At 41.2% G+C, this 27,528-nt stretch overlaps 2 protein-coding genes across 9 annotated transcripts; both read right to left on the reverse strand.

The window, feature by feature from the left end:
• Positions 1-12,964: 12,964 nt before the first annotated feature.
• On the reverse strand, positions 12,965-17,986 carry LOC127754559 (ankyrin repeat-containing protein At5g02620-like). 4 transcript variants are annotated; one of them, XM_052280135.1, is made up of 5 exons: positions 17,393-17,986; positions 16,512-16,581; positions 15,239-16,058; positions 14,601-15,127; positions 12,965-13,624 (listed from the first exon to the last, which is right to left on the reverse strand). In XM_052280135.1, exons 3-5 carry the CDS (start codon positions 15,798-15,800, stop codon positions 13,034-13,036), a joined length of 1,680 nt encoding a protein of 559 aa, XP_052136095.1. In that variant the 5' UTR covers positions 15,801-16,058; positions 16,512-16,581; positions 17,393-17,986; the 3' UTR covers positions 12,965-13,033. The 4 variants fall into 4 exon arrangements, with proteins under 4 accessions (XP_052136095.1, XP_052136096.1, XP_052136093.1 ...); XM_052280136.1 differs by having other exon boundaries at positions 15,239-15,808; positions 15,914-16,058; positions 16,512-17,986; XM_052280133.1 differs by having other exon boundaries at positions 15,239-15,843; positions 15,914-16,058; positions 16,512-17,986.
• An 823-nt stretch (positions 17,987-18,809) lies between these two features.
• Positions 18,810-25,817, reverse strand: LOC127754558 (ankyrin repeat-containing protein At5g02620-like). 5 transcript variants are annotated; one of them, XM_052280128.1, is made up of 5 exons: positions 25,607-25,817; positions 23,479-25,061; positions 21,757-22,443; positions 20,932-21,461; positions 18,810-20,037 (listed from the first exon to the last, which is right to left on the reverse strand). In XM_052280128.1, the coding sequence occupies exons 3-5, from the start codon at positions 22,379-22,381 to the stop codon at positions 19,438-19,440; spliced, it is 1,755 nt and encodes a 584-aa protein (XP_052136088.1). In that variant the 5' UTR covers positions 22,382-22,443; positions 23,479-25,061; positions 25,607-25,817; the 3' UTR covers positions 18,810-19,437. The 5 variants fall into 5 exon arrangements, with proteins under 5 accessions (XP_052136088.1, XP_052136092.1, XP_052136087.1 ...); XM_052280127.1 differs by having other exon boundaries at positions 18,811-20,037; positions 24,718-25,061; XM_052280130.1 differs by having other exon boundaries at positions 18,811-20,037; positions 24,718-25,051; positions 25,607-25,655.
• Between the last annotated feature and the right edge of the window lie 1,711 nt (positions 25,818-27,528).

Consider the following 27,528-nt stretch of genomic DNA (forward strand, 5'->3'; position numbering starts at 1 on the left):
ACTAGAACTCCTACATTCAGATCTTTGTGAAATGAATGGGGTGTTGACGAAGGGTGGAAAACGATATTTCATGACGTTGATTGATGATGCTACTAAATTTTGCTATGTGTATTTGTTGAAAACGAAAGACGAGGCTCTAGACTATTTTAAAATTTATAAGGCAGAAGTTGAAAATCAACTTGACAGAAAGATAAAAAGGCTTATGTCTGATCGTGGTGGAGAGTTTTTCTCGAACGAGTTTGACTTATTCTGTGAGGAACATGGCATCATACATGAGAGGACGCCTCCCTATTCTCCCGAGTCTAATGGGATTGCTGAAAGGAAGAACCGCACACTGACTGACTTGGTGAATGCCATGTTGGACACCGCGGGACTGCCTAAGGCATGGTGGGGGGAGGCATTGTTGACCTCAAATCATGTGTTAAACAGAGTTCCTAACAGAAATAAGGACAAAACACCATATGAGATATGGATTGGGAGAAAACCATCACTTTCTTATTTGCGCACATGGGGGTGCTTGGCGAAAGTCAATGTACCAATAACGAAAAAGCGCAAACTTGGACCCAAGACTGTGGACTGTGTCTTTCTGGGATATGCTCATCATAGCATTGCCTATAGATTTTTAATAGTTAAATCCGAGGTACCGGTCATGCATGTTGGTACAATTATGGAATCTCGTGATGCTACCTTCTTTGAGAGCTTTTTCCCAATGAAGGATACACATAGTGGTTCGAACCAACCCTCTGAAATAATTCCCAGTTCAATCACACCACCAGAACAAACTGAACATACACATGAACATGTCTCTGAGGAGGATGTCAGTGAAGCTCCTTGAAGGAGTAAGAGACAAAGGACGGCTAAGTATTTTGGTGATGATTTCACTGTGTACCTCGTGGATGACACTCCTAAGTCAATTTCAAAAGCATATGCATCTTCTGATGCAGACTACTGGAAGGAGACTGTCCGTAGTGAAATGGATTCCATTATCGCTAACGGGACTTGGGAGGTGACAGAGCGACCCTATGGGTGTAAACCTGTGGGGTGCAAGTGGGTGTTCAAGAAAAAGCTTAGGCCTGACGGTATTATTGAAAAGTACAAGGCTCGGCTTGTTTCTAAGGGCTATACTCAGAAAGAAGGCGAAGATTTCTTTGACACTTACTCACCTGTTGCTAGATTGACCACAATTCGTGTGATACTTTCCCTAGCAGCTTCACATGGTCTTCTCGTTCATCAAATAGACGTTAAGACAACTTTTCTTAATGGAGAGCTGGATGAGGAGATCTATATGGATCAACCTGATGGGTTTGTAGTTGAAGGTCAAGAAGGCAAAGTGTGCAAATTGTTGAAGTCTTTGTATGGTCTGAAACAAGCTCCTAAGCAATGGCACGAGAAATTTGATAAAACATTGACATCTGCAGGCTTTGCAGTCAATGAGGCAGATAAATGTGTGTACTATCGCCATGGTGGGGGTGAGGGAGTTATTTTGTGCTTGTATGTTGACGACATACTGATATTTGGGACAAACCTTGAGGTGATAAATGAGGTTAAATTATTCTTGTCTCAAAATTTTGATATGAAGGATTTGGGAGTAGCTGATGTTATCTTAAACATTAAGTTAATTAGAGGTGAGAATGGGATTACACTCTTGCAGTCTCATTATGTGGAGAAGATTTTGAATCGCTTTGGCTACACTGATAGTAAGCCTTCTCCAACACCTTATGATCCTAGCTTGTTGCTTCGCAAGAACAAGAGAATTGCTAGGAATCAACTGGAATACTCCCAAATCATTGGCTCGTTGATGTACCTGGCTAGTGCAACTAGGCCTGATATCTCCTTTGCTGTGAGCAAGTTGAGCCGATTTACCTCTAATCCAGGAGATGATCACTGGCGTGCGCTTGAGCGAGTAATGCGCTATCTGAAAGGTACTGTGGAATTGGGGCTTCACTATACTGGGTATCCTGCGGTACTGGAGGGTTATAGTGATTCTAACTGGATCTCTGATGTGGATGAGATCAAAGCCACTAGTGGATATATCTTCACACTGGGTGGTGGTGCTGTTTCATGGAGGTCTTGCAAACAGACCATTTTGACGAGGTCAACCATGGAAGCAGAGCTGACGGCACTAGATACTGCTACTGTTGAGGCAGAATGGCTGCGTGATCTATTAATGAATTTGCCTATTGTTGAAAAACCGGTGCCGGCTATCCTTATGAACTGTGACAATCAAACGGTAATTGTCAAAGTGAATAGTTCTAAGGATAATATGAAATCGTCTAGACAGGTGAAAAGACGATTGAAGTCTGTCAGGAAATTAAGAAACTCCGGAGTTATAACGTTGGATTACATCCAAACAGCGAGAAACCTGGCAGATCCCTTCACGAAGGGACTATCACGAAATGTGATAGACAATGCATCGAAGGAGATGGGTTTGAGACCTATGTGAGTTATACTATGGTGGTAACCCAGTCTATGTGATCGGAGATCCCGTGAATTAGATCCTGGGAAGAACAAATCATTAGTAAACTAGAGGAGAGTACCAATATATACCCTCTCCAAGTGAAGATGCATGTACTCTCGTGAGCTGCAAGGCAGGTTGGCTATGCCTTAATGAGTTCTGTTGGCTTTAATTAGCGAAGATGTTGTCCTGTAGAGCATTCTTGAAAGAACTCACCTTTGTGAGCTTGACTGTTGGTCGCAGTCTATGAAGATTTTGGGTGAATCTTCTAGGAAGCTTACTAAAGACCTAGGAGTATGACTTATACGCTCCACCCGAGGGGTAGTCTACAGACGGTCTAGTACCAGATAAGACTTTGAGTGAAACTTGCTTGCACAAGACTTGCAATTCAAGGCGTAGTCCATTGTTCAAGTTGTGAGTAAGTGTAGCTTGGAGTTCTAGGTGGATGTTCAACCTTAATCGGTCTCCATCGAACCGCTGGTATATAAACAGTACATTGGAAAAGGCAAATCTCAGTGGGATTTTGAGATTTGGTGGGGGATTGTTGGAATTAATGAATGGGCCTTAGCCCACTCGAAGATTAATTCTTTGGAAAATCACAAAAACCCACCTCATGGGATGGCATGCATGTGGAGTTTAGTACCACCTTGCTTATTCTAGGAGAGGGGGACCTCCTTAAAAGGGAGGATGCCCTACTAGCCACTTGAAGCATGTGTAGTGGAGAGAAGAGGGGAAACACACGCGCGCGCTCGCTCGCCTCGCCTGGCCTGGCCTGGCCTGGGCAGGGCAGGGCAGGGCAGGGCAGGGCAGGCGGTGCGCGTGCACGACGTACGCGTCGAATGGTCCGAAAAATTGGCTTCTCACCCTTGCGCAGATGCAGCCTCCTTTTGCAGTTTTGTTTTGCTGCAAATTCGGATTCGTTTTTGTTTTGGAAACGTTCTGAAAAATTCGGTGCGTGCAAACGGCGTGGCGGCAATAAGGTTTTTGGGAAGCGCTTCGCTATTCGTTCGCGACGGCTCGTCTTCCTCTTCGCTCGCGTGTTTCGTGCCTTCGTAGACGCCTGCGAAAAGTTTCGACCAAGCAGCCGGTCTTTCCGTCACCTCGGTACGTGTTCAATATGTTGCGCATATTTGATCTGTTCATGTTATACTGTGTAGTTTACATGTGTAGATCTAATGATGTGTTCATGCTAGTTTTCATCTGTAATGTCATGATTTATTTATGGAATAGATTAAATCATTATATGCCTATAATCTCAACAGAGCATAGCACAGATGACCCGATGGATGGCACGAGAGTATATATATGTACAAATCGTTCATGAACTGAGGGCACGAATGCCGCGAAGACTTCGTATAACAAATCGGGGGTGGTGGTCAGCTCAGATGATGACATGTGAACAACAAGGCGAAGACTTGAGACGACGTCAATGGGCCTCATCGTTTGGAACAGTACTAACCTAACATGTTGTTGGGTTTGCTGTCCCGTGTACCATGCATCTGTTTCTGAATGTAAAATCTCTTTATAGCACAAATTTTATCACTTCTATAGTATTGTTATTTATTTCATTAATATCCTCTTATTTTAATATATCTATAAGTTACGAACAATCACCATTACATTTCTACTTTTAGGGCAACCACATTGTGGCTCAAAAGCAGACAGTAAGCAATGAATACACTTTTTACCAGGTTATAAGCATTGTAAAAAGAGGTAACAACAACTACTTGATTGTAGTGTTACTACCGGGTAGCAAGCATAGGAAGTTAGCAACCAAATAGCAGATAAGGAACGTAGCAATTCTACTGGATAGGAAATAATATTTTTTTCTTAGTGGACCCAATCTTATTCTCTATGGCAGGCAACAAACATTGTGCCCTCTATCATAAACTATTACCTCCTGCTGCTTGGGCCCACACTAATATCAAGTTGGGTTGGATAGACTGGACCTGTTCTGCTGCCCGGGCTGCGGCCGCAGCCGGCAAGGACAGTGCCGCACTCACTATGCGCGACTGTAGCCGTCGCAGTCGGCCTGCCGAACATGCCCACTAAAAATGTACTTAAGAGGGAGTGGTGGTGGTGAATTTGCCACACCTTTACCACCATCTACTTTTATTTTTGCAAACAAAAAAAGAAGGTCCTACATGTCAAGCTCCCCACGGTCAACTTTTTACTTTTCTGTGAGAATAAAATATATAATGCTGTTAGTAACAAATTAAATAAAGAGGATATATATTGAAAATAATGGTAATAACGAGTTAATGATATTTTTAGTTAAAACTTCTGTTGCACAGATAAGATGCTAAACAACCCAAATATATGGCCTTATTAATTTCGCTTATGCCTATACTTATATTACTTATATTATAAGCTAAAATTTAAATTATAAAACTTAATATTTTATTTTTCTATCGATGTTTATTTCACAAAATTTATTTTTATTTTTATTACTAAGGACACGTATATAAAATTTACTTATAAATTATTTTTATTTGCTAATAAGAGATATAAAGGAAAAATTGGAAAAACCACCCCATAAATCACTCGAAGTTTGACATTCCACCCATAAGTTATTTTGTTGCAAATGTCCACTCACCTACTAAGTTTTGTTGCAAAAAACCATCCCAGTAAACACATGCTTAATCCAATCAATATGTTTTCATAAAGTGTGAGCGATTAATGTGGTTTTACCAAAATTAAATACTTCCAAAGTATTCTTAATATTTTTTTTTTGAGATACCACAAATAAAATTGCAGACGAGAGCTTAAACGTTATCACACTGAGTTTCTCTATATGAAAAAAAGTTCAATCAAATATGGAAAATAAGTCTAATGCAAACGCTTGGACGGTATTGACTTGGCTAGCTTAGCCTGTGATAACTATACACCAGCGATAATAAACTGATTTGATTAAGTATGTGTGCATTATGGTGATTTTTTTAACAAAACTAAGTAGAGGGTAGGTATTTGCAACAAAATGACTTACGGGGTGGAATGCCAAACTTCGAGTGATTTATGGGGTGGTTTTTACATTTTTCCCCGATATAAATAAGCACAACAATAGGACTCATGCTTATTTTCTAAAACTAAGAGGTACGGCAACCTAAACATTATAGTACTATGTTGTCTTTTTTTTTTTTGAACGGAGAGAGTAGGTGGCTGTCCTACCTGCCTGTCGGGTGTACCGGTTAGTAGTATTAAAGTCGCATATTAACTTTTTTCCTACAATTAATTTACACCAGTAGTCATCCCATATATGTATATCTATTAATTTCATTTCATTATTGACATTTTACATTAAATTTGCCTCATCGATGTTGATATCATTTGGCGGTATTAATATGCTACTTTTTTTTTTCGGAAAGAGAGAGCTCTATGTATTAATCATTTGAGGGATTACAATCGCGAGCTTTTAGCTCGGAAACACACGCCGGCGCTTGCAAGCACAAAACCACCAATTGCTTCAAGGCAAAGCAAGTTGGGCTAAACTATATGCTACTTTATTAGGACAAGTTTTACGAAAGAGGTGGATGTCATAACTAATCTTAACTATAACATCAACTAATAAATATATGTAACATGTACAATACTCCCTTCTTCCAAATGTCTAAGACCTATCTCTTTTTTATCAAGGCCAAGAAGCAATTAATCCATTCACCATATGATAAAACCAATGGACATGGAACCAATAAGTACTAAAATGACTTCTTCGATTCCGATCAACAATTTAATTTAGTACATGGTGACTACATATAGGACTTAGACTTTTAGAAAACTAAATAATAGACTAAGTCTTAGACTTTCGAATGGAGAAAATATATCACATCTATACTAGTTCTAGTGCCCCAATGTTTGTTTGCCTAATCTACTCTTTTTTGTCTCTCTCCTTTTATTTTGAATTTTGTGCAGTGGTTGTCTCTTACATGAGGGGGTGGCTCCTTATCTCTCTCATCTCTTCTCTCCTTCACCTAACTATTTAAGCTTATGTGGCATCTAGGAGATTGTGTTTGGATGCTTATAGTATTTGACGTGGCGGACGTGAGCCTATTTTTTGACGCGGTCGGACTGAAATGCCCCGGCGCCTTATCTCCTCATATTGCTTGCTGGACACTAAATACATAGGTAGATACATTGTACATATATGTGACAGATATACCGGCGTGGACTACGTTCTATCCAGCCACCGCCGCCGGCGAGCTCCACCGTCGTCATGGTTGTCGCACCGGGCGTGAGAGGTATACACGGCATTGCATCACCGTCCAGCCAACTTTGAACCCCAGCACAACGGTGAACCCGACAGCGCGGTCACCGCTGCCGCCCCCAGCGCTGTGTCACTGTCACCGTTGGCGTCCATATCGCCCCCCGGCAGCCGCCTGGAAGATGGTGCTCACACCGCCATCGAACGTGAGGAAGAGGCAATGCAGTAACCAGACGTGGCGCGCCATCTTGGCGAACTCGACGAACCATGGCGTGTCGGAGAACGCGCCCCAGCGCTCGCCACGGTGCCGTGCTGCGCGGTGCTCCCAAAGAACGCCGCCTCCATCCGCTTATGCACCACGGACAGGTACCTGTCGCACGGGAACTCGTCGAGCGTGCCCCACCGCGAGCTCCGCGCGTCGAGGAACTCTGCCGCTGGTGCCGCCTTAAGCTCCACGAACTCGTCGAAGAACCGTCACCGGTCATAGGAGCTCCGGTCGTGGAGGGCGCTCAGGCCGAAGTCCCACTGGTGGAAGCCAACGAACATATTGAGCGCGACGAACGACTCGAGCGTGAACTTGGCATCGCCGGCGTGGCACAGCGGGATGCCCGGGTGCACGATGGGATCCCACCCCGCCTGCCGCATCTCGCCGATAGAACCCTAGCTCAATATGAGGAGATAAGGCGCAGGGGCATTTCGGTTCGACCGTGTCAAAAAATGTACTCCCGACCACCACGTCAGCACAGCAAGTTTTATATATTTAGACGGCGCGGTCCATCGGCAAATATCGACGGTTATGTAGTGTCTTTCCCTAAAACTTTGTTTTTGCGATGTCTTGTAGCAAAATTTGCCATATATCATTGACCAAATTTACCTCAAGAAAGAAGAGAAGATTGTCGGAAGGTTGTTCCTCCAGCCGAGGGTGTGTCGCTTGCCATATAACTAGAATTAAACACAGGAGGATGCTGCCATGTGGCGTGGCGTGTGGATCGCCGGGTGTAACACCACAGGTAACCACTTACCTAGAGTGCCACACCAAAATACACTCAAAACCATTAACTTCCAAAATTATTAGAAATTTCAGCAGAGTCTCCCCTATAAATATGGACATCCACAACAGACAGTTATATTGAACTAATAATAATATCATTCCCACAGTGTGATCCATCCATATAATCCATGGAAAGAAACTAATAGATATCTAAAGGATTATTTCAAGACCAAACCAGGATATAGTTTAAGTGTCATTATGTACCTAAGCAATATAGTTTGATAGTGCACAGATAGGTGTGTATACATAGATGCGTATACAGGGGTGCTACTTCCCGCCCATACATGCCAATCTCAATGTGGACCTAAAACCGAAAAAACACAAGAGTGAGTACAGAAATAGTCAGCAAGTACAATATGAAACTAGAAAACACATATACACATCATTGGCAATAAAGCATGCACAGAAAGATTTTTTTTCTTTGATAAGAAACACATTTTTAAACACCAAGTCAAAGAAAAATAGTAGTTCCCATCCCGTGCAGGCATGAATTGAAATAGTAGTTTACATCCCAGATAATTGTGAATACATCCTAGCATTTGTCGGCAAAGCCGAGTAAGCGTGATCAACGCTTACCCACAGGAACATGAATAGAAAACCAGATAGCACATCCATGACTCGCATGGAGCATGAATAATTGAAAAAAAAACAAAGAACCAAATTGAAACCATATTGCACATCCATGTCAAGCATGAAACTTGAATTATTTAACTAGAACCAAATCCGGAATATTGAAACAAGAATAACATTGTAAACATAAGATGAACTCGAAATCTAAATAGCGTGAACAACAATTTTGAACACTTGTCACAAACAAATATATCGGAAATAAATAGATAGAGCAAACAATCCATGAATCACACAATTAGTTCGTCATGCACTTGCCTCCAATGAAGGGTTGGTATCATGCACGATCTGAAGGACCACCACCTAATCACAAACAAAACCTCAGCAAACACATTCAAACATGCATATAAAACAATGAAAAATGTGAACCTACTCCCCCATCCTATCAAAACGCAATTACAAGAAACGCCGCTTGCACTATAAACAATACTGCTGCTTCAAACCTTTATATCTTGAAAAATAAAAAGGCTATGACTGAAAATATATACATTTTGAAAATCTACAGAACAATACCTACAACTTTTATATAGAAAGCATATTTTTATTCTACCATTTAAATGGACTAATTTGCGCTTGAAAGCAGGCTTCAGAATCTGTCTAGAATTTCAGAGGGCATATACAAAAACAACTATATCTGGAGTTCTACTCATCTAATCAAAGTGTATTTTACCAATATGGAAATCTCAGAGAAAACTCTACAACTTTGTCTATAAGAGGCCTGACTGATTCCGCTGTTTAACCACTCCAAAAAGGGTTCAATCTACTACTATCCAGATTATGACATAGAAACAACAGTTGTACTAAAAAATCCATATCGCCTAAACCACTTGAGATAAATTCGCGCCCTTTGGTCAGAAGATAGATCCAAATATTATCTACAACTTCCTAGTTATACACTTTTGCAGAAAATATCATTTAAACCTCCGAAACTTCGAAAACCGAAACAGTGTAAATCTGCCAACGTGGAGAACAGCCAAATTGAATCACAACAAATAAAACTCCTTCTCTAACCTTCCTTATCCACGAATTAAAGCACTGAAAACACCCTAGAACAACTGATAGTACAAGGGGATAAACCTCACCTAGAGTTTCCTTCAAGATTCCAAGGGAAAAACAATGGGGAGCACTGATCTACCTTTCTCCTTTCTCCTCTCCTCCTCCTTGTTTCGTTTTTCCACTTCGTTTCTTGTTCGAAGTTCATGGGGTGGAGATCTATGAAGGCAAGTTGCTGTAGAGGAGTGGGGGATGTGATATCACGTACAGACAGGAGGAGGGGAGGGAGAATGGCGGCGACGGGTGAGGGAAAGGTTGGGTTTCCGGTTCCCCTCCTCTCTCTCTCTAGGTTTTAGGGGAGAATCAATGGGCTGGGCTTATGGGCCTTCCCAGGTTGGCCCACTTCTAAATGTTTTTTTTCTACCAAAGAATTTCTGCCAAACATCTTTATTTTTAATGCAACTCAAAACCAAGAACCAAACCAACATATGTTTTTTTTATTTTTTTCGAGGTGTTACACCGGGTCGCTACTTGCCTCATGACTTGCGTGGTGGAATTGAAAAGAAATAAGTTCACTTTGACTCCCAGAAAAGTGACTCGAATCTAATCTATCCATGACCCTCAATAGCAAAACCTGATATCGTGATTCCTAAATTGTTAAACTGGTGCAATTTAACTCTCTCGGCGGTTTTGGAGGACAGTTTCACTAACGTGGCACCTGCGTGGCCGTATTGACGTGGCACTTATATAGCATTAGAATTAAAATATATACGTGAGGCCCACTTGTCATCCTCTCCTCCCTCACCTTCTCTTCTCTATTCTCTCTTACGCAGTTGGGCAGCGATGGCAGGCAGCGCTGCTGCGGGAAGTGGAGGAGAGGGCAGCGGCGGGCAGCCGCAGGGCATTGCTCAGCGGTAGGCGGCGTTGCGGCGGGAGATGGAGGTGAGGGCAGCGGTGGGCAATAGCAGGGGCGCTGCTCGGCAGAGGGGCTCGAGGGCTCCACAATTTGTTTCTGAATGACAAATGGGTCCCATATATAATTTTTAATTCTAATGCCACATAAGCATCATGTCAAACGTCACGTGTGACGAAAACTAGGTCAACACCGCCATGTCAGCGAAACCGCTCTACAAAACCGCCGAGGGAGTTGGATTGTACAGGTTTTAAATATTTAGGGGCTCAAGATATCTGGTATTATGGTTCAGGGTCACATTTAAGGTAGTCATTTTGAAATTATTCCAATTGGAAATATCGTGGCGAACATCTAGGATTTGCCGCACGGCGCATGTGTTAAGACTTTGCCACACGTCCACACTTACACTGGGTTTTGGGGGCTTAGACAGCCGCACTGATCGCCCTCCTCCAGGGCCGGGCCTGTGTCCTGTGCAACAATCCGATGCATTGCGAGTAGTCATGTCCTTCTGGATCTCTCGCGTATGTGTGCCTGGGCCAATACAGACACCCGGCCAGACTCAGTCACCATGCTAGTGCACAGCCCACTGTGCAATATTAGGCCTTATTCGTTTTGAAAGATTCCTAAATCTCAATTCCTTTGGAATAAATACTATTCATGTATTATTCATGTATTCGGTTTGTAGAATTCAAAGGAAAATTTTTCATAGGAACACTATGCCAATCCTCTAAAAATCCTGCAAAATGTACTAATTCCATAGGAATGAAAACATCCACTCTATCCTCTTTTGTTTAGCTCGGTGGAGAAAAAATTTCTGTGTTCCAATCCTTTGTTTTGCACGTGCATTCCTATATTATTCCTTCGTTTTTCCTATTCCTGTGATTTGGAAATCATGTGAACCGAATAGCCACACTAATCTAAACTACCGATTTCAAGGTGCAAACTCTACCAAATCATTGGGCCACGTGGCCAAACCAAAAACCAAGTTCACATATCGTTAAAATGTGCCACGTGTCCAAAAGAGCACGCTCATTTTGAACGTGTGTGAAGAGTCCAGATAAAACAAAGGAAAAATCCAGAGCATTCTAAACTCGGTTGAAAAAAATCACATGATAACACGAAAAGAACTGGTGAAAAAGAACTTTTAAAACAACTATAATATAATTATAATATAATTTCACTATAACTATATCATAACAATATTATAACTTGTATATAAGTATTAAAATACTATATGCAACTTTATATCTAACTTATATAGAGATTACAATGTAGTTACAGTACAGTTACACTATTGTGTACTCCCTCCGTCCCATAATACAAGGGATTTTGAATTTTTGCTTGCGTTGTTTGACTACTCGTCTTATTTAAAAAAATTTGAAATTATTATTTATTTTTTTTGACTTACTTTATTATCTAAAGTACTTTAAACATAACTTTTCATTTTTTATATTTGCACAAATCTTTTAAATAAGACGAGTGATCAAACCGTGCAAGCGAAAACTCAAAATCCCTTATATTATGGGACGGAGGGAGTACAATGTAACTATAGTGTAGTTACAGTACTCTATAATAACATTTAAAAGTTTTTTTTGCCAAAAAAACTTGTGACAGCTTTTTAGCAATTCCAAAAAAAATATAAACAGCGAGCTAATGTTAGCTGTCGTAAACCGGCGACAAGGAAGACATCTACCGCAATATTTTCCGGATCCACGGAAGCTGTTGCCAACGAGCAAGATCCATTCACTCAATGGAGCAAGCGGAGGGCGTCGAGCCGTACCAGCTGTGATGGTCTGCGAGTGTGGACGTGCCAACCAGCCAACGAGCGTCGAGGTCGAGACGCCATCCACGGTAGCAACGACCGCCACCCCAAGCTCGACCACATCCAGGAGGAAGAAGAGAGAGGGATGAAGAAGGGCTCAATGAGGATATCCAGATTTGGACAATCAAGGGATGAGGGCGATGTTACCTCCGCTACCATCCTCTTCCTCCTCTTCTCCTTGTTCTTGCAAGTGTTGTCTTCCTCAATAGCTGATGCCTTTCTCCTAGCACCGACGCGGCAATCCTTGTTCTCGCAAGCGCCATCTTCCCCAATGGTTGTCGCCTTTCTCCCAGCACTGACGTGGCAATCCTTGTTCTTGCGAGTGTCGTCTTCCCCAACAGCTATCGCCTTTCTCCCAGCACCGACGCGACAAGTAAAGCTCCAATGCCAGGATCCAACGACCAGTTCTCTAAGCCACCAGATCTGACATCCTTTAACCCACCGGATCCGGGGCCATGATCTCCAGTGATGCTAAGACATGGCGGGCTGCGATGGCAATGAGCGGTGACGGGGACGAATCATCGAGGATTCTAGGCCCTTCCACTTTCTATTACTAGGTGATTCTCCATGCTTTGCTACAGGTTTGCTAAGCAATTTTTAATATATATTTTTTTTCATCAATGGAGCTAAGAGTAAAAAGAATAGAAGATAATGAAACTAAGCCTCATCTTAAAAGCGAACAATTTTTACTTGTCAAATTACAGTTTTGCCCTTGACTAGAGAACAATTGCCAAGCCTAAAAATTTTAAAACGGTTTATTTACACGACAAGCAAAGGCCTAAGAATGAACTAATAACAATTTGACATTGGAACATAAGATGCAAGTAAACACCCATTGACATAAGTCATGTATAGAAGCAATTTTCAGAGTACATAGATTAGGACTTGCGCAGAATTCCACTATCAACAATATATAATAAACATAGTCAGCTAAGTAATGTACAATCTGTAATCAATAATAAATTTTTTTGGGCTCAAACAATATCAAGATACTTGGTCTTAAAAGCATGACCCAACCGAAATCTGAGCTTCAAGACCGGCCATTCACCAATTAGCTTAGTCAGAACAGGCAATAAGATTGATAGAAAACAAATTCCAATAGCCAACCACAGGATGCGAGGGGCAAGAACAGTGTATAACCCAGTGGCAAATGCTGTTGTGGTTGCCATGTATGCCAACCACATGAGGTTTCTAGTAATGGTTCTATAGTAGAGCAAGAACTCAAGGTCCTCTGACCTAGACAGGATGCACACGAAGGCAACAGCAAGTGAGGAGCACATAGCTAAGGTGTCAGAGATCAAGAATGCCTGAAATGCCAGCTTTCTAGCCATGATAGGATGCCCATCATCGCTGCTATATCCTCCAGGTAAGGTGAAAGCAGCAGCGAATGTGATTGTTGCGATGAGGATTGCCACCAAAGAAGTGTTGTTTGTGTATGATTGAGTCAGTGACTTGACATCTTTCCTTGATTCATTAGTTACCTTTTGCTTGGCTTCCTCAAGAAGGTTAGAAAGACATGTTGCATCTTCTGGATCAGCTCTCAACATAAGCATAGACACTTCATTCTGCACACGTAAAAAAAAGGTGCACATGAAGCACATGATATTATCATAGCAATGCAAATGAGTGGTGCTATAAGTTTGTGATTAGAGGCCAGAATGAAGGAGAATGTAATTATGTAACAGCATTTTATAAGACTACGCATATCCTACAAATCAAATGGAAATGATGTATTTATGCCACATGTTTTTCTCTGTCATTTGTCCCTTTGTTTACTTTTTGATTCATGCTGCTGATGCTTGTTTGGGTTTGCTTTATTAATAGTATATTGCACAGTATTTAACAGGCATCAATTCTGGTTTATTACTCCCTCCATCTCAAATTATAGAGTGTCATCTTTTTTAGGAAAAATCAAACTCACTAACTTTTGACTAATAACCATACTAATCATATAAATACTAAGTATTATGTATGTTATATCACAAGATTCATATTTTAAAATATTTTTATGTGATGTTAATTTCATATTCATTAGGAATATAACATGGAATAAATTAATGGTCAAAGTATGTTATTGAAGACCGTGTAAAAAATAAAGATCTTATAATTTGGAATGAAGGGAATACATTTTACTACTAGATCTTATGGATATTTAATGCATTCTACTAAATCAAATGACCATTTTTGACTGAATACAATAACTTCAATTATAGCTACTACTACTACTACTCCGTAAATCAAATAAAGTGATTGTACAAATTTATATACGAGAGCTCTATTTCCGGGTAAGATACTGGGAATCGATCCAAATAGGATAATAAAAATGAGAAATCAACAAGTACTTTGAAATTGCGGTGCACTAATGCCTTTCATGGTTCCTAATCAATGTTACTTTTCAGTTTCATTGCTATTGCCTTACATGAGTATGTATGCTTAATTTGTTCAGCAGCTTACTGATTTCCAGTCAAATTTATCTTCCTTTTCTACCATGAATTAACTGCAACAGTTTTATGGAAATTAATTTGCGGCAAATATACGTACCCAGATGAGAGTCTTAGCATCCTTGGCATCCCATAGATGCGAGCTTGCTGTCTGTGCACTGTTGTCAACCATTGTGTAGTCAACGTCTTTCCGAGACAGTAGAGCGGCAACCATCTTCGGATTACGCTTCATGACCGCGTAATGTAGAGCAGTCTTTCCGCTGCTATCCCGCATGTTTACGAGTCTCTGGAGTTGCGGTGTCCTCATGATGAACTCAAAGAACTCTGTATTACCAGCGTGCACAGCTTGATGCAGGCATGTCCAGCCATTCGCACTGCAACAGGGAGCATCTGGACAATGCTTCAGAAGCTCACGAGCTGCACCAATGTGACCTCGGTATGCGGCAGCATTGAGGAGGGGTGTGCCATTTGTGGTTGTTATATATCCTAAAGACTGGTCATGTTCCAAGAATACTCGTAGCACATCAGCCTTATCCCAGAGTACAGTGAGGTGCACCGGAGAAGTCCCTTTCGTGTTTTCTTCTCTGGCCAGCCAAGGACGTGCCTCCACAATCTTCTTAGCAATAGCTGAAAAACAAGTGATCATGGCACAAGTGGAATATGTAAATTTGAGTAGTAGAAGTGGTCAATGTTCTACATAGTCCTAAATGTCAAAATCACGATTGATGCTGAAGATACCTGCATTTCCATTCCTCACAGCAGCAGCCAAAGCATTGTAGCTGCAGGCTCCCACATGAGAAGAATTGGGAATTTCCAGCACTTTCTCGAGAACATCTGTGAGATCTCTCATCGCTGCAATGAACATGGGAGACTCGTTGTGCTTGTTCACACCTTGCGACAGCGCAGGCTCAGCTTCTATCAGCTCCAGGGCAAGCTCCTTGTGGCCACTGCGGATGGCATGGTGTAGAGCGTTGCATCCATCCCTGTCTTGCCTCAAGATTGCCTCGCTCTGTCCCAGCTCGAGGCAGCATCTGAGTAAAACTGAGGCCAGAGCATCATGGCCACTCGTCACCGCAGTGAGCAGTGGTGTCTCCCCATACAAGTTGACTTTAGCGACAAGACACGGGGATAGCACCATTAAATCTTTGCAGAAGCTCTCACGGCCATGAATGGAGGATATGTGAAGGCAGGTGTTGCCCTGTGGAGTTGTTCCGAGCAGCATGCTTGGATCCTGCGAAACCATGTTCTTCAATGATCTGGAATCACCTGATGTGGCTGCTTCCAGGAGCCCCCTGTTCATCTCTACTCCTGGTGTTTCAGACTTTCAGTGCTTGATGTACTGGCTGAAACAATAAATATAGCTATAGGACCAGTAGCTGGTGACTAATTTTTTGGGGCATTGTGGCTACATACTTGATGAGATATCTTTTTGGTGCTGATTGTGAAGATATTGAATGATGTCTTTGTGCAATGCCTTACAAGAAGTAAAACTCCAACCAGATTCCACTCTTCACATGTAGAGAGCACTGCATTTTCCACACATGTAAAAAGCCCGAAACTGCAAAGAAAAATGTACAGTATATCACATCATAGCATGTATCATTTCTACATGTTTATTATCTATCGTATAATAAAATCCACTGACATGTGGTCTAAGCTTTCTTGACAAGACAAAAGGAAAATATATAGTAGTACAAGATTTAACTGAAAAATATCAACATTTAGCACTTGATTTGATGAAAATCTAGGATTAGAGTAAAATTAATCTGGAAGCTATTACTACTTAAACTACAATTGTAATGTAGGATCTAATAGGATATCACGATTTCAGGGAGCGGGGTTCAGAGCCAGTTGATAGGGTGGTCCAATGTGGGTTGACTGAACTCAACTCATTAAAACCCATCACTGAAGGTACACATGAGACACGGTGACATGACCGAATTGATGAACTAGCAGAACTGTTTTCAATGGTTTGTCAAAAGTCAAAACCAGGTTTGAACAACACCCATACCTGTTGGCACGATGCTGTTTTCCCCCATGGGGCTGGTTGCTGCAGCTTGGACACCATGGTGTTGACTATGCTGCTCTTATATGGACACAAATAGAAATGGATTGGGCTGAAAACAGAGGAGGATGACAAGAAAGCAATTTTCTACGTTTTCCTAAATTTACCCCCCACCCCCGTGAGCTGGCTAATCCTGGCTTCAACCAGACCAGTGTAACTGCGTAAGTGATGGTGTGTTGTCTATTGTGCTCTCTGCTAGTGCTATTCTTCAGTGTTTGCCTGTGGTAGCTTGTATCAACTACCTTCTTATTGAATCTTGCACTTCTTTCCTACCAAAAGTGTAGGAATAAGTAATAATGCTGGCTTCGTCTAGCCTTTGAGCCACGCATACCCAGCAGTGATGGTTAACAATTAACTCAACGGCTAGTTGAATAATAATAGAAAAAAGAACCGATCAGCTCCAACTAGTTTTGAGCCCCTTAATATAAACTAATGCACGTATTGTGCCTATTCAGTTCCCCATTTTCAAACAAGTAACTCACTGTAAATCGTTCTTTCGTCCTCACATCATCAGGTTAAATGGTTAACTACCCCTTCAGCCAACTTGGCATTCCAACAAACACCTTGTGTACACAACCTTTGAGCCCTAACAAACACCATACATGTGCACAGTTGTACACGATCTCTGCGCTCTAATCTGAATAAAAACTACAGTTGCATCATAAAAGAAACATTCCACATCCAAAAATAATAATAATAAAGCAACAACTCTCAGATAAAACACGAAGCGACAATCAAGCCAGGGCTAATATCTGGGGATTTTTATTTGAGCAAGAACAAGGGGCTAATACTTGGGATTTTCGTTCGAGCAAGAGGAGAGGATGCACCTTGTCCGTGCGTCGGCAATCCTAACGACTGGCCAGCCAACTCCTCCGCCATGGATACGACAAGCCAACTCCGCTGCGGGCTGCGGCTGTGTGCGCCGCTGTGGCCAGCCTCGCTGCACTCGGATAGAGAAGCATGGGTCGGCGTAATGCTTTTCGGCACCCGCCCCCGCGCCGAGAGCTGGTTTCTCCCCCACTTCCCCGGCGCCGCCGCGTCCCGTCGCCGGCATCTCTGCGCCTCGCCGCCACTACGGCTGGGGCTAGCTCGCCTCGCCTGCTCGCGCGTCGCCCTGGGCCCGCCGTTCCAGCGGGACAATCCTAGAAGGAAAAAGTTCCTTTTACCGTCGAGTTTCATTCGTTTTTTTTTTTTTGTTTTTGACTGAAGAAGGTAGAGGAGAGAGGCTCTATCTTATTAGTTAAGGTGTTACAGCAAAAGTACATCAGAGCAGAAAAACAAGGGAAGAAGAAAAAAAATAGAGAAAAAGAGGAAGAAAAAGAAGAATCATTCGTAATTCTAATCCGCAAAACTAGATATATAAATAACTATCAAATTTTCTTTTTATCCTATATCATACTAGTAATTGCCCGTACCAACGCTATGGTGATATTTTATAGTACAATAGTGATAAACAGAAAAATCCCACCGGATGTTTTTGTTGTTCTATTTCCACCTGTAAATAATCATAAGAGGATTCCATCAAACGTGACAAGTATAACTGATGACAAGATCAAAATCTCTAAAATTCCCAAATTTTTTTAGCACATATACAACAAAATCCACAAAAGAATGGCATAGAAGATCAAATTGTATGAAATAAGAATGGCATAAAACTCGCAGAAGTACTGTACCTTATATAAAATCGGAGAGCAGTAGCTAAAGATCCATATATGCTGCTGAAGGCAGTTATAGGGATCTTAAGAGGGTCGCCAACCCAGCCTTCTTATCGTTTTATCTATTGCACGCCAAACGCTAAACAATTTCGATAATGACATCAACACTGATTTAGCCCCCTGTTTTGATTAGGTCTTCTAATTGCATTGTCATGGTGCACACCATTGTGATTAAACTACATAGTATATACTAGGGGCGGAGCCAGGAAACCACCAAAAGTAGGGCTCACAACCTGTTTAGATACCTTATATCTTCGAAAGTTTCACTAAAATTTAAATGAATCTTATAGGAATTTAGGAAACAAGCCTAAAGCCCTAGCTGCCCTAGGCTTGTCATATACTAACTATTCTTTCTTGTATAAAAGTTAGACACATATACTCACGCACACAAGCCACATTCACGCTCATGTACACCCCAGATGGGTGCACCTTAGATTGGACTAGTCTCACGCAATTATATATATGAATTTGGTTGAAGTTTGATTAAACTGCTTCAAATTCAGTCAACTTTTGTTCAAGATCTGAATTTTTCATGGTGAGGTTTTGCCCAGACATGCAAAATCATGCTATCTCAGGCTCTCCCATGATCATTTTACCCAGAATGATATATTCTGTTCCCAATATTCAACTGAGCTGTACATCGCTTGGTATGTTGTTATTTTTTTTAATAACCAGAAGTGATGGACAAAAAATAGTGGCTATGGAGATGAAGGTAAGATGAGCTCAAGACTAATTTATTAATTTACTATTAATTAACAAAACTTTTTTTTACCCCTACCAATGAATTAGAAATTTACAACTTCATATCCCCATCCTTGTAATAATTTTACAATCAAGTATGTGACACATTAGTTTGCATTAATTTTTCCATTGTTCACAAATTATCCTTGAACATCCCTAAAAGGCTAAAACTGTGATGAAAACTCGCATATAATTTGCAGTTAACAAATCAATAACAATAAACAAGAACTTGAAAAAAAAGATACAAGTCATTACATAAGCTCCACATGAATAATGTTCAGAGTACATTATTTAGATTATATACATGAAGTTAAAGATTTAACAATGTATGCTATTATTGATCAAACAACACGTGACACATATATTTGAACAATAACGATATAATATGCTATCATTTACAAGATATATCGATAATATCAGACCATATCAAGGAACTCTGATTTGAAAGCTTGGCCCAACCGAATTCTGAGCTTTAAGACAGGCCATTCCCCGAGCACCTTAGTGAGAATTGGCATTAAAACAGCAACAGAGCAAATTCCAACAGCTAACCATAGCAGCCGAGGGGCCAATACTGTGTATAAACCGGTTGCAAATGCTGTAGTTGTTGCCATGTACGCGAACCACATAAGCTTCTTGGTGAAGGATCTGTAGTAAAGCAAGAAATCGAGATCCTCCCATCTTGCTATGATGCATATGAACGCAACAGCAAGTGAGGCGCACATTGCTAAGGTATCTGATATCAAGAATGCCTTAAAGGCAACGTTCCTTGCCATTATAGGAAGTCCCTGGCTTCCAGCATCGCTGCTGTATCCTCCAGGCAGGGTGAAAGCAGCAGCAAAGGTAATTGTTGCGATGAGGATCGCCACTAGCGAAGTGTTGCTTGTGTATGTTTGAGTCAGCGACCTTGCATCCTTCCTTGACGCATTGATCAACTTTTCTTTGGCTTCCTCATGAAGATTATAAACGGATTTTGCATTTGGAGGATCAGCTTTAATCATAAGCATTGACACTTCATTCTGCATTAATCCAGAGAGAGGAATAAATAGAGTTCACAGTATGTCTAAAATATCAGCTAATCTATTACATGAATAAGTTTTTCTATGTGGTCCTTGATGATATATGATGAAGTACTACACTTAACCAGAAGGGTTCATGAACACTTCAGAAAGCCAAAAAGGATTTCCTCTGGGGCTTGGGGGTGTGAGGAGCCAATAGATCTGAAATTAAGAAATATTTTGTCCCAAAAAAGTTGAAATTCAAAATTTTTTCACCAAGTTTAAATATTTTTTCCTAAATTCAAAAAATGAAACTTTCAGGTGAAATAATTTCGTGCAATCCCTGTTTACAGAGATAATTTTGTGCTACTGTAACATAATGAGGAATATAAATAAGAACTACCACATAAATGTGTGTGAACATCAATGCTTTTAATAGTAAGTTATAATCTGAAAAGATGCATCACCAAAGCTTGCTGTTGTACCATCAATTATTGGGACCAGAATGTGCCTGTACTATTATAACTGGTGAGATTTGATAAGGTGCAATGGCACAGAAACAAGAATCCTCTGAAACTATGGGGATGACATGGCATCATTTCACAATTTCTCTGTTTGCTACCATCTTGCAAAGTTACCATATAAAATTCAAATTGTTCCAGATGTTTTTATTGCAAGTATGTGTTTGGTTTTACTCCAAATTAGGCAAGATCATTGTGTAAATAGTAAAGTGTTTTGAAATATTAAGTTTTAATTAATCAGATTATTCTTTTCACGGGAGTTGAGATGTTCCCTAATTAATGTTTGTTAATTTCTTGATAGTAAAATCAAGTTACTAGCGGTGATTGCAAAATGGACAAAATGACCACATCATCAATGGAAAAAAAAAAATCAACCTATGGCAAACATACATACCCAGTTTAATGTCTTCGCACTATCCAAGGCATCCCGTAATTCCCAAGCGGCTGCATTACCGTCACTGCCAAGAATTGTCAAGTCTATTTTCTTGTCAAGTAAAGCAGCAACAATTTTCGGATCACACTTCTGGACGGCATAATGTAGACCTGTTTTCCCCTTGCTGCTACGCATGTTCACGAGTTTCTGAAGTCGTGGTTCCCCAAGGATAAACTCAACGAATTCCATATTACCTGATTTGACAGCTTTATGAAGACATGTCCACCCATCTTTTTTGCAATATGGAGCATCTGGGCAATATTTGATAATCTCTCGGGCAACAGCAACATGACCTCGATGTGCAGCAGAAAGGAGGAGAGGATAACCATTTTTTCTGTTGATAACATACCCTTGAGATCTGTCATGTTTCAACAATACTCGTAGCATGTCGATCTTTCCCCAACGTACAGCTAGCTGAATTGGAGTATTACCATCCTTATTTTCTTCTGTGGCCAGATTTGGGCGTTCAACGATGATTCTTTTAGCAATATCTGAGGACAAACCAAGGCATGAAGGATGTATCAATTTGAGGATTATCAAAGTTTTTATTGTCCTGAGAAGGTAATATGAGATACCACACTTTCTAGCGTTAGTTTATGGTGCCTCCTTGCACTTACCTATTATTGAGGTACCGAGAGGTATCATATATAAATACTAAAAAGTATGGCATCTCCTCAAGGACAATACAAAGCATGTCCCCAAGGATCTTAAAAAGCTCAAAGCATAAAGTTTCATGATACTAGGCTAGTTTGCCATGTGATCTCAATTGAACTCCATAGTTCTCACCTGGATTTCCATTTCTAATAGCTGCATGGAGAGCATTGTAGCCATAGGTTCCTGAATGAGAAGAACCATCAATTCCCAACAGTTTCTCAAAAATATCTGTAAACTTAGAATCCCTCATCATCAACGCAATGTACATGGGAGACTCGCCGTATTTGTTGACATCTTTGGACAAGGCAGGCTGAGTCGCTATCAACTCCAGTGCCAGGTCCTTGTGGCCGTTGCGAATGGCATGGTGCAGTGCATTACATTTGTGCTTGTCCTGTTTCAAGATTACCTCACTGAATCCTTGTTCATGGCAGTATTTGAGTAGAAAAGCAGCTAAAGTAACATGGCCACTTGTTATGGCAGTAAGCAGTGGCGTCTCATTCATCACATTCACAGTAGTGAGTAGTTTCTTCTTCACGGTTGGATCCTGTGGAAGTGAAAGAACATCTTTGCAAAATTCCAAATGGCCACACATGGAAGATATATGAAGACATGTGTTTCCTTGTGGATTTTTTCCAAGCAGAATTGTAGGATCATGTGAATCCATGTACTTCATCTTCATTGACCTGGTATCACCAGATATGGCCGCTTCCAGGAGCTCCCAATCTATGGTTGCAGTACTGGCTGCACAGGCTGCCATCTATCTTATGGAAAGGATAGAGAATGATCTCCCTTTTATTTCAACAACTTTGGATGAAGTCCCTAAAAGAAAAAAAAATGGATGAAGGTTAGAGGAAAGAGATAACACTATTCAGTCTCCTCTTCAAGTCTTTTGCTATAGAGCTTGATCAGGGAACATAAATTTCAGGAAGAACACAAAAAGAATTGAAAAGAAGTGTTCAAACAATCCTAAACGTGACACTTAGGAAATGAACTTAAACAAGAAAAATTCTTGGCCTCTTTAGTTCTTTCAAACTATACTACATTGCTAGTAAAAGTTTTATTGGTAGTGTTCATGCAATGGATAACGTTCAGGGACATATATCAAGCAACAAATGGTTAATGGGGACTTGTTTCAGTACACCTCTTTCTGAAATGCAAAACGTATGTGAACTTCAGATAAATTTTGTTTCTAATGATTAAGCAAATATGTACTCCTTTGAGTCATGAAAACTTCTTTTTTTTGAAACAAAATGTCATGAAAACAAGTTGTTCAGGACATGTTTGAAGTCAAACTATAAAACTTTTAACATCAATTTCATTTAAAATATTTAGATTGGATGTATGAAACTCATGCATATATTTGCCTCAAAAAGGTTAGTAATGTTACAATAATTTAAATGTTTTACAATATGAATTAGAGGTCAAACTTGTATTTTTAAAGACCATTTTAAGATCTAAAATGAGTATTGTTTATAATATATTTGTTACATAACTTTTTGTCGTTATCTCCGTAATTTGAAAGTGAGATCTAACTAATTCCGCAACAATTGAGTGTTGAGATCAGATAAACGCATCGCTCTCCCACGCATAATTGAAAGCTTTTTTCTAACCAAAGTATTTATCAAACGCGAGGGCCGCAAGCATTGTTAGAGCTAGGATTATTTAGACAATGAGGATGCAAAACTGATTACATCTTCGCCATGATTTATTATTCTACGGGTCCACATTGATTGTTGATCATTGAATTCAAACACATCTGAGGATGAACCAACTAAGATACAACCTTCAAAAATAAATTAAAAAAGAAAAAAAAAACTAGTTCGCCACCTTAGATTTCAACGAACAAGAACTTACATAGAGGGGTGTGGGTTGGCCAACCCCAGGTCGCCGTTGACCGGATCCCCCTGGACGCCGCCGTTCGGCATTTGCCGGTGGGCGGTGGAGTACGGCCGGAGCTCATCGGCGTGGGTGCCTACGCGGTGGCCGCCGGCAGCAGGGGATTCGATGAGCGTTGCGTGGACGTGGTGGGTCATCTGCTGGTGGTGGCTAGGCTTATTGGCAGGAATATAATGGGCCTTTCTCTACCTTACTTAATTGGGCTGAAATGGATCACAAGTTGACAACATATTGCACCTGTCTAAAATTTGGTGGAAATTTTGCTACAGCACACCGTGACTTCGCGGTTTTAGCCATAGGACACAAGACGAAGTGACTTTTGGGGGAAAAACACACCCAAAAGTTAGATATTTTCTGGTGGACACCGCATCCATTAAAATAATAATTTTCGTGTGAAATGTAAAAAATGCCTTTGGACCCACATGCCAGCTCTCCTATTTCTCTTCTCTCTATCACCTCCTTCTCTTTTCTCTCATCTCACATGTCAGCAACGACGGCGGCAAGCGAGGTCCGACAGCGGCAGGAGGGCTAGGTGGAGCGGCCGCGGTTTTTAAATCATATTTGGACATAAAGGTGCAGGTTTTTGAATATTTAATGTGTGGAGGGGGGTGCATAGGCGGGAAAGGCATTATAGGTGTCGGTTTTAGCTGTTCCGACACTTATAGTGACGACATCGGATGTCTAAGGTTAGCCCATCGTTGTATCTCTGCCAGATCCTCCTTGATAGTCAGTACCCTACGTCGCCATTTCTAATTTTGTATATGGGGGGCAGAAAATGCTGATTTGGTCTTACTCTAATTTTGTATTAGTTCTGTTATATGATCAGAATCATCTTTTTGCAAAATTTTTATTCCCATTGAACGTCCCGGAGCAAATTTTGCAAAATTTTGACCCCCACACGAGAATCATCCCGGAGCAATTTAATTCCCATTGAACAACTAAAATACAAAACTAGAACGTCCCGGAGCAAATTTTGCAGTCCATTTTATTAATACTTTGTATACTAAATCGTCTAAAAGATTATTCTTTACTAATTAGGTGCTCACTATAAATTTCCACATTATTTGGAGAAACAGTGAAGTACCTACATATCAGGCCACACGCGTCCTTATGTAACGACCATTTTATGAATCGGCCTGACGATGAAGCATATCAAATAGTAAGACAAAGCTGAAGTGCTGAACAACACGAACGTACCTTGCGCAGGCAGCACAATGCTCGCTGTGAGAGACGACGGAGATGACAGCCAATTAACTGGGGTGTTTAGTTGGTGATTGCAGATGAAAGGTCGACATATATACTATGAAGTTTCATGTCAACGTAAGTACGTAACCTTCACGCTTCCATGAATAATGGATTAAGGTCAGTTGGTCTCCCTCTTGTTCTTATCATATCATCGTTTCAAACAATTAATTCTATCGAGCGTGATGCCTGCCCGCACGTTGTTGCCCATTACCTCTTCTCCTTCTTCTTCTTGGTATGTACAGCACAGTATGCTCGCGCTTTTTTGGTTTTGTATGTTCATCAGCAGCTGGTTTCCACTAAAAACAAAATATAAAAAAAATGTTGATGCAATAATGGAGGAAAGACATCAAGGAAGCACTAGATAGATGGTGTTAGAGTAACGGGTGTACGACTATATTCAGCAGGGTTGAATGGTAACCAGAATTTTGATGTTTTAGATAAGGGTAATGACAAATAATTAGAACTTTGACTATTGATCATGTTTAAAATACTTAGTTTGAAGGCACTAGAACATGACATATAGATTAGTTTTAAAAAATTATATTAATAAAAATTAAATATTTACCTCTTTTTACATATTATAATATACAATTATAGTTAAAAGATATGTTTTCACTACTACACAAAATAAAGCTAATCGGTGTCGGTGGGAACCGGCCTTAGGTGCCGGTTTTCCCAACAGACACCACCGAGGCGGCAATGATGACTGAAAGCCGGCTCGATACATCGAGCAATTTCACTTCAAGAACAGATGAACACAACATGAACATTAAGAACATAAGATAAACACACAAAATGAACACAAGAACACACATGAACACATGAACACAAGAATACGCACATGAACACTCCTGTCGGGCCGTCGCCGAGTCCCCTCCTGCCGGGCCGTCGCCTTCCCTTCCGCCACCGCCCACCACTGCCGCCCCCGCCTCCCCTCCTGCTAGGCCGTTGCTCCCGGCCAGATCTGGCGGAGGGGAGGCGCCGCCGCCGCCCCCGCCTCCCCTCCTGCCAGGCTGCCGCTCTTGGCCAGATCTGGTGGAGGGGAGGCGCCGCCGCCGCCTTCCCTCCCGCCACCACCCGCAGCCGCCGCCCCGCCTCCCCTCCTGCCGGGCCGCCGCTACCTTCCCTCCTGCCACCGCGCGCCGCCGACGCGCGAGAGAGGCGACAGAGCCGAGGGAAAGAGAGCGATAAGAACGAGAGAGAGAGCAGCGGGGGATGAATGGATAAGAACGATGACTCGGGCAGTGTGGATAAGAACGAGAGCAGTGACTCGGCGGCTCGGCTCACGGCTCGGTTTTTACAAGTGTCTTTTCTAAAAACAACCGACACCTTTAATTTATTATAGGTGTCTATACTAACAACCGACACCTATAGTATAACTATAGATGTCGGTTTTTTTACATAACCGACACCTATAATCACTTAAAGGTGCCGGTTTTTTGTGTTTCGGGCCGCGGAGGTGGGAAAAGACCTATAGGTGCCGGTTTTAACACTTCCGGCTCCTATAGTGGCGACATCTATTTGATGTTTTGTAGTAGTGTTTTAAGGTTGTGTCATTATTCAAAATGTAAAGAACTATGATATTGGAGGAAGTATAAAGCACATGTAACAGTACTTTTAACAAGAATTTAGTGTTTTTAATAATAATTTATCGACATGGAGCAAGCAGCTTGAACATGAATTATGGGATGAAGTCAGCACATGAAGAACCCGAACAGCAGCCAGAGCGACCTTGCACACTGAGTGAGCAGCACTAAGACTACGACGAGGATAATGATAACACTAATCGTAAACATATCGTCAGTAGCAAATATGGAAACCCTGATCCAAATGAAACAGGCGGCATTTGACGGTTTTGAGCTGAGAAACAAGCTAGCTAGCTTACTTTATTTATATTCCCTTCAATGTTTCAGCTCTTACTTGTGAAGTTGTGATGTGCACCGCTAAAGAACAAAGAAGAAAAAAGAAGAAGAAAAAGAGGACTTGTGATGTGCTATTTGGACAGTGGGCAGGGATTTCAATATTTCGGCTGCACCCGGTCGATCGAATAATGCTAATGCTGTTGGTGAAGCAGATCAGAGGCTGCGCAGCGCCAGCTTCTTCAGGCACTGTTTGTCCAGCTAGGTCTACTGTGAGAATGTTAATTAGTGTCTCAATTATCCATGATTCTGGTGTGGCACCAACGCATCAAGCATATCGAGATCGATTTGCAATTTATCCGAGAACGCAATTCATGCTTTGCATGAGTTCGTGTTCTCACATCTTCACCAAAAGGCTACCTACGTACATCCAGCCGTCATCATCGAGTTCATGTTTAAGCATGAACATTTATATTACTCATGTTCCAACGAGCCACCACAGCGAAAACCACTCTCAAAACCACTGAGGGAATCATTTTGCACCAGTTTTAATATTTGAGGGTTCAAAATATTGTGATTTAGGGATACAAATTAGATGAACACATATTGAGAGAGTTAAAGTGGACTTATTCCTTTAAGTAAGTTCTACTTGTAGAGGGTCAAATGTTGTTCCTTATTTCGAGTCCTCTGTTTTGTTGCTGAGTCAGATATCGTTTTATGTAGAACATTATTGCGCGATTATTTTCGCACTATTGTATAGGTAGATTCTATTAGAGGCGACCTTACTCGCTCTTGTACATCCAATTTCTCCCTTGTTATCTGGTTTAACATCAACTAGGAGTATTTCATAGAGGATTTGTCGCTCTTGAAAACCCACTTGTTGCGTTTATTCCATAGCTCCAGT

Source organism: Oryza glaberrima, chromosome 11 (assembly GCF_000147395.1).
Source record: "Oryza glaberrima chromosome 11, OglaRS2, whole genome shotgun sequence".
NCBI lineage: Eukaryota > Viridiplantae > Streptophyta > Magnoliopsida > Poales > Poaceae > Oryza > Oryza glaberrima.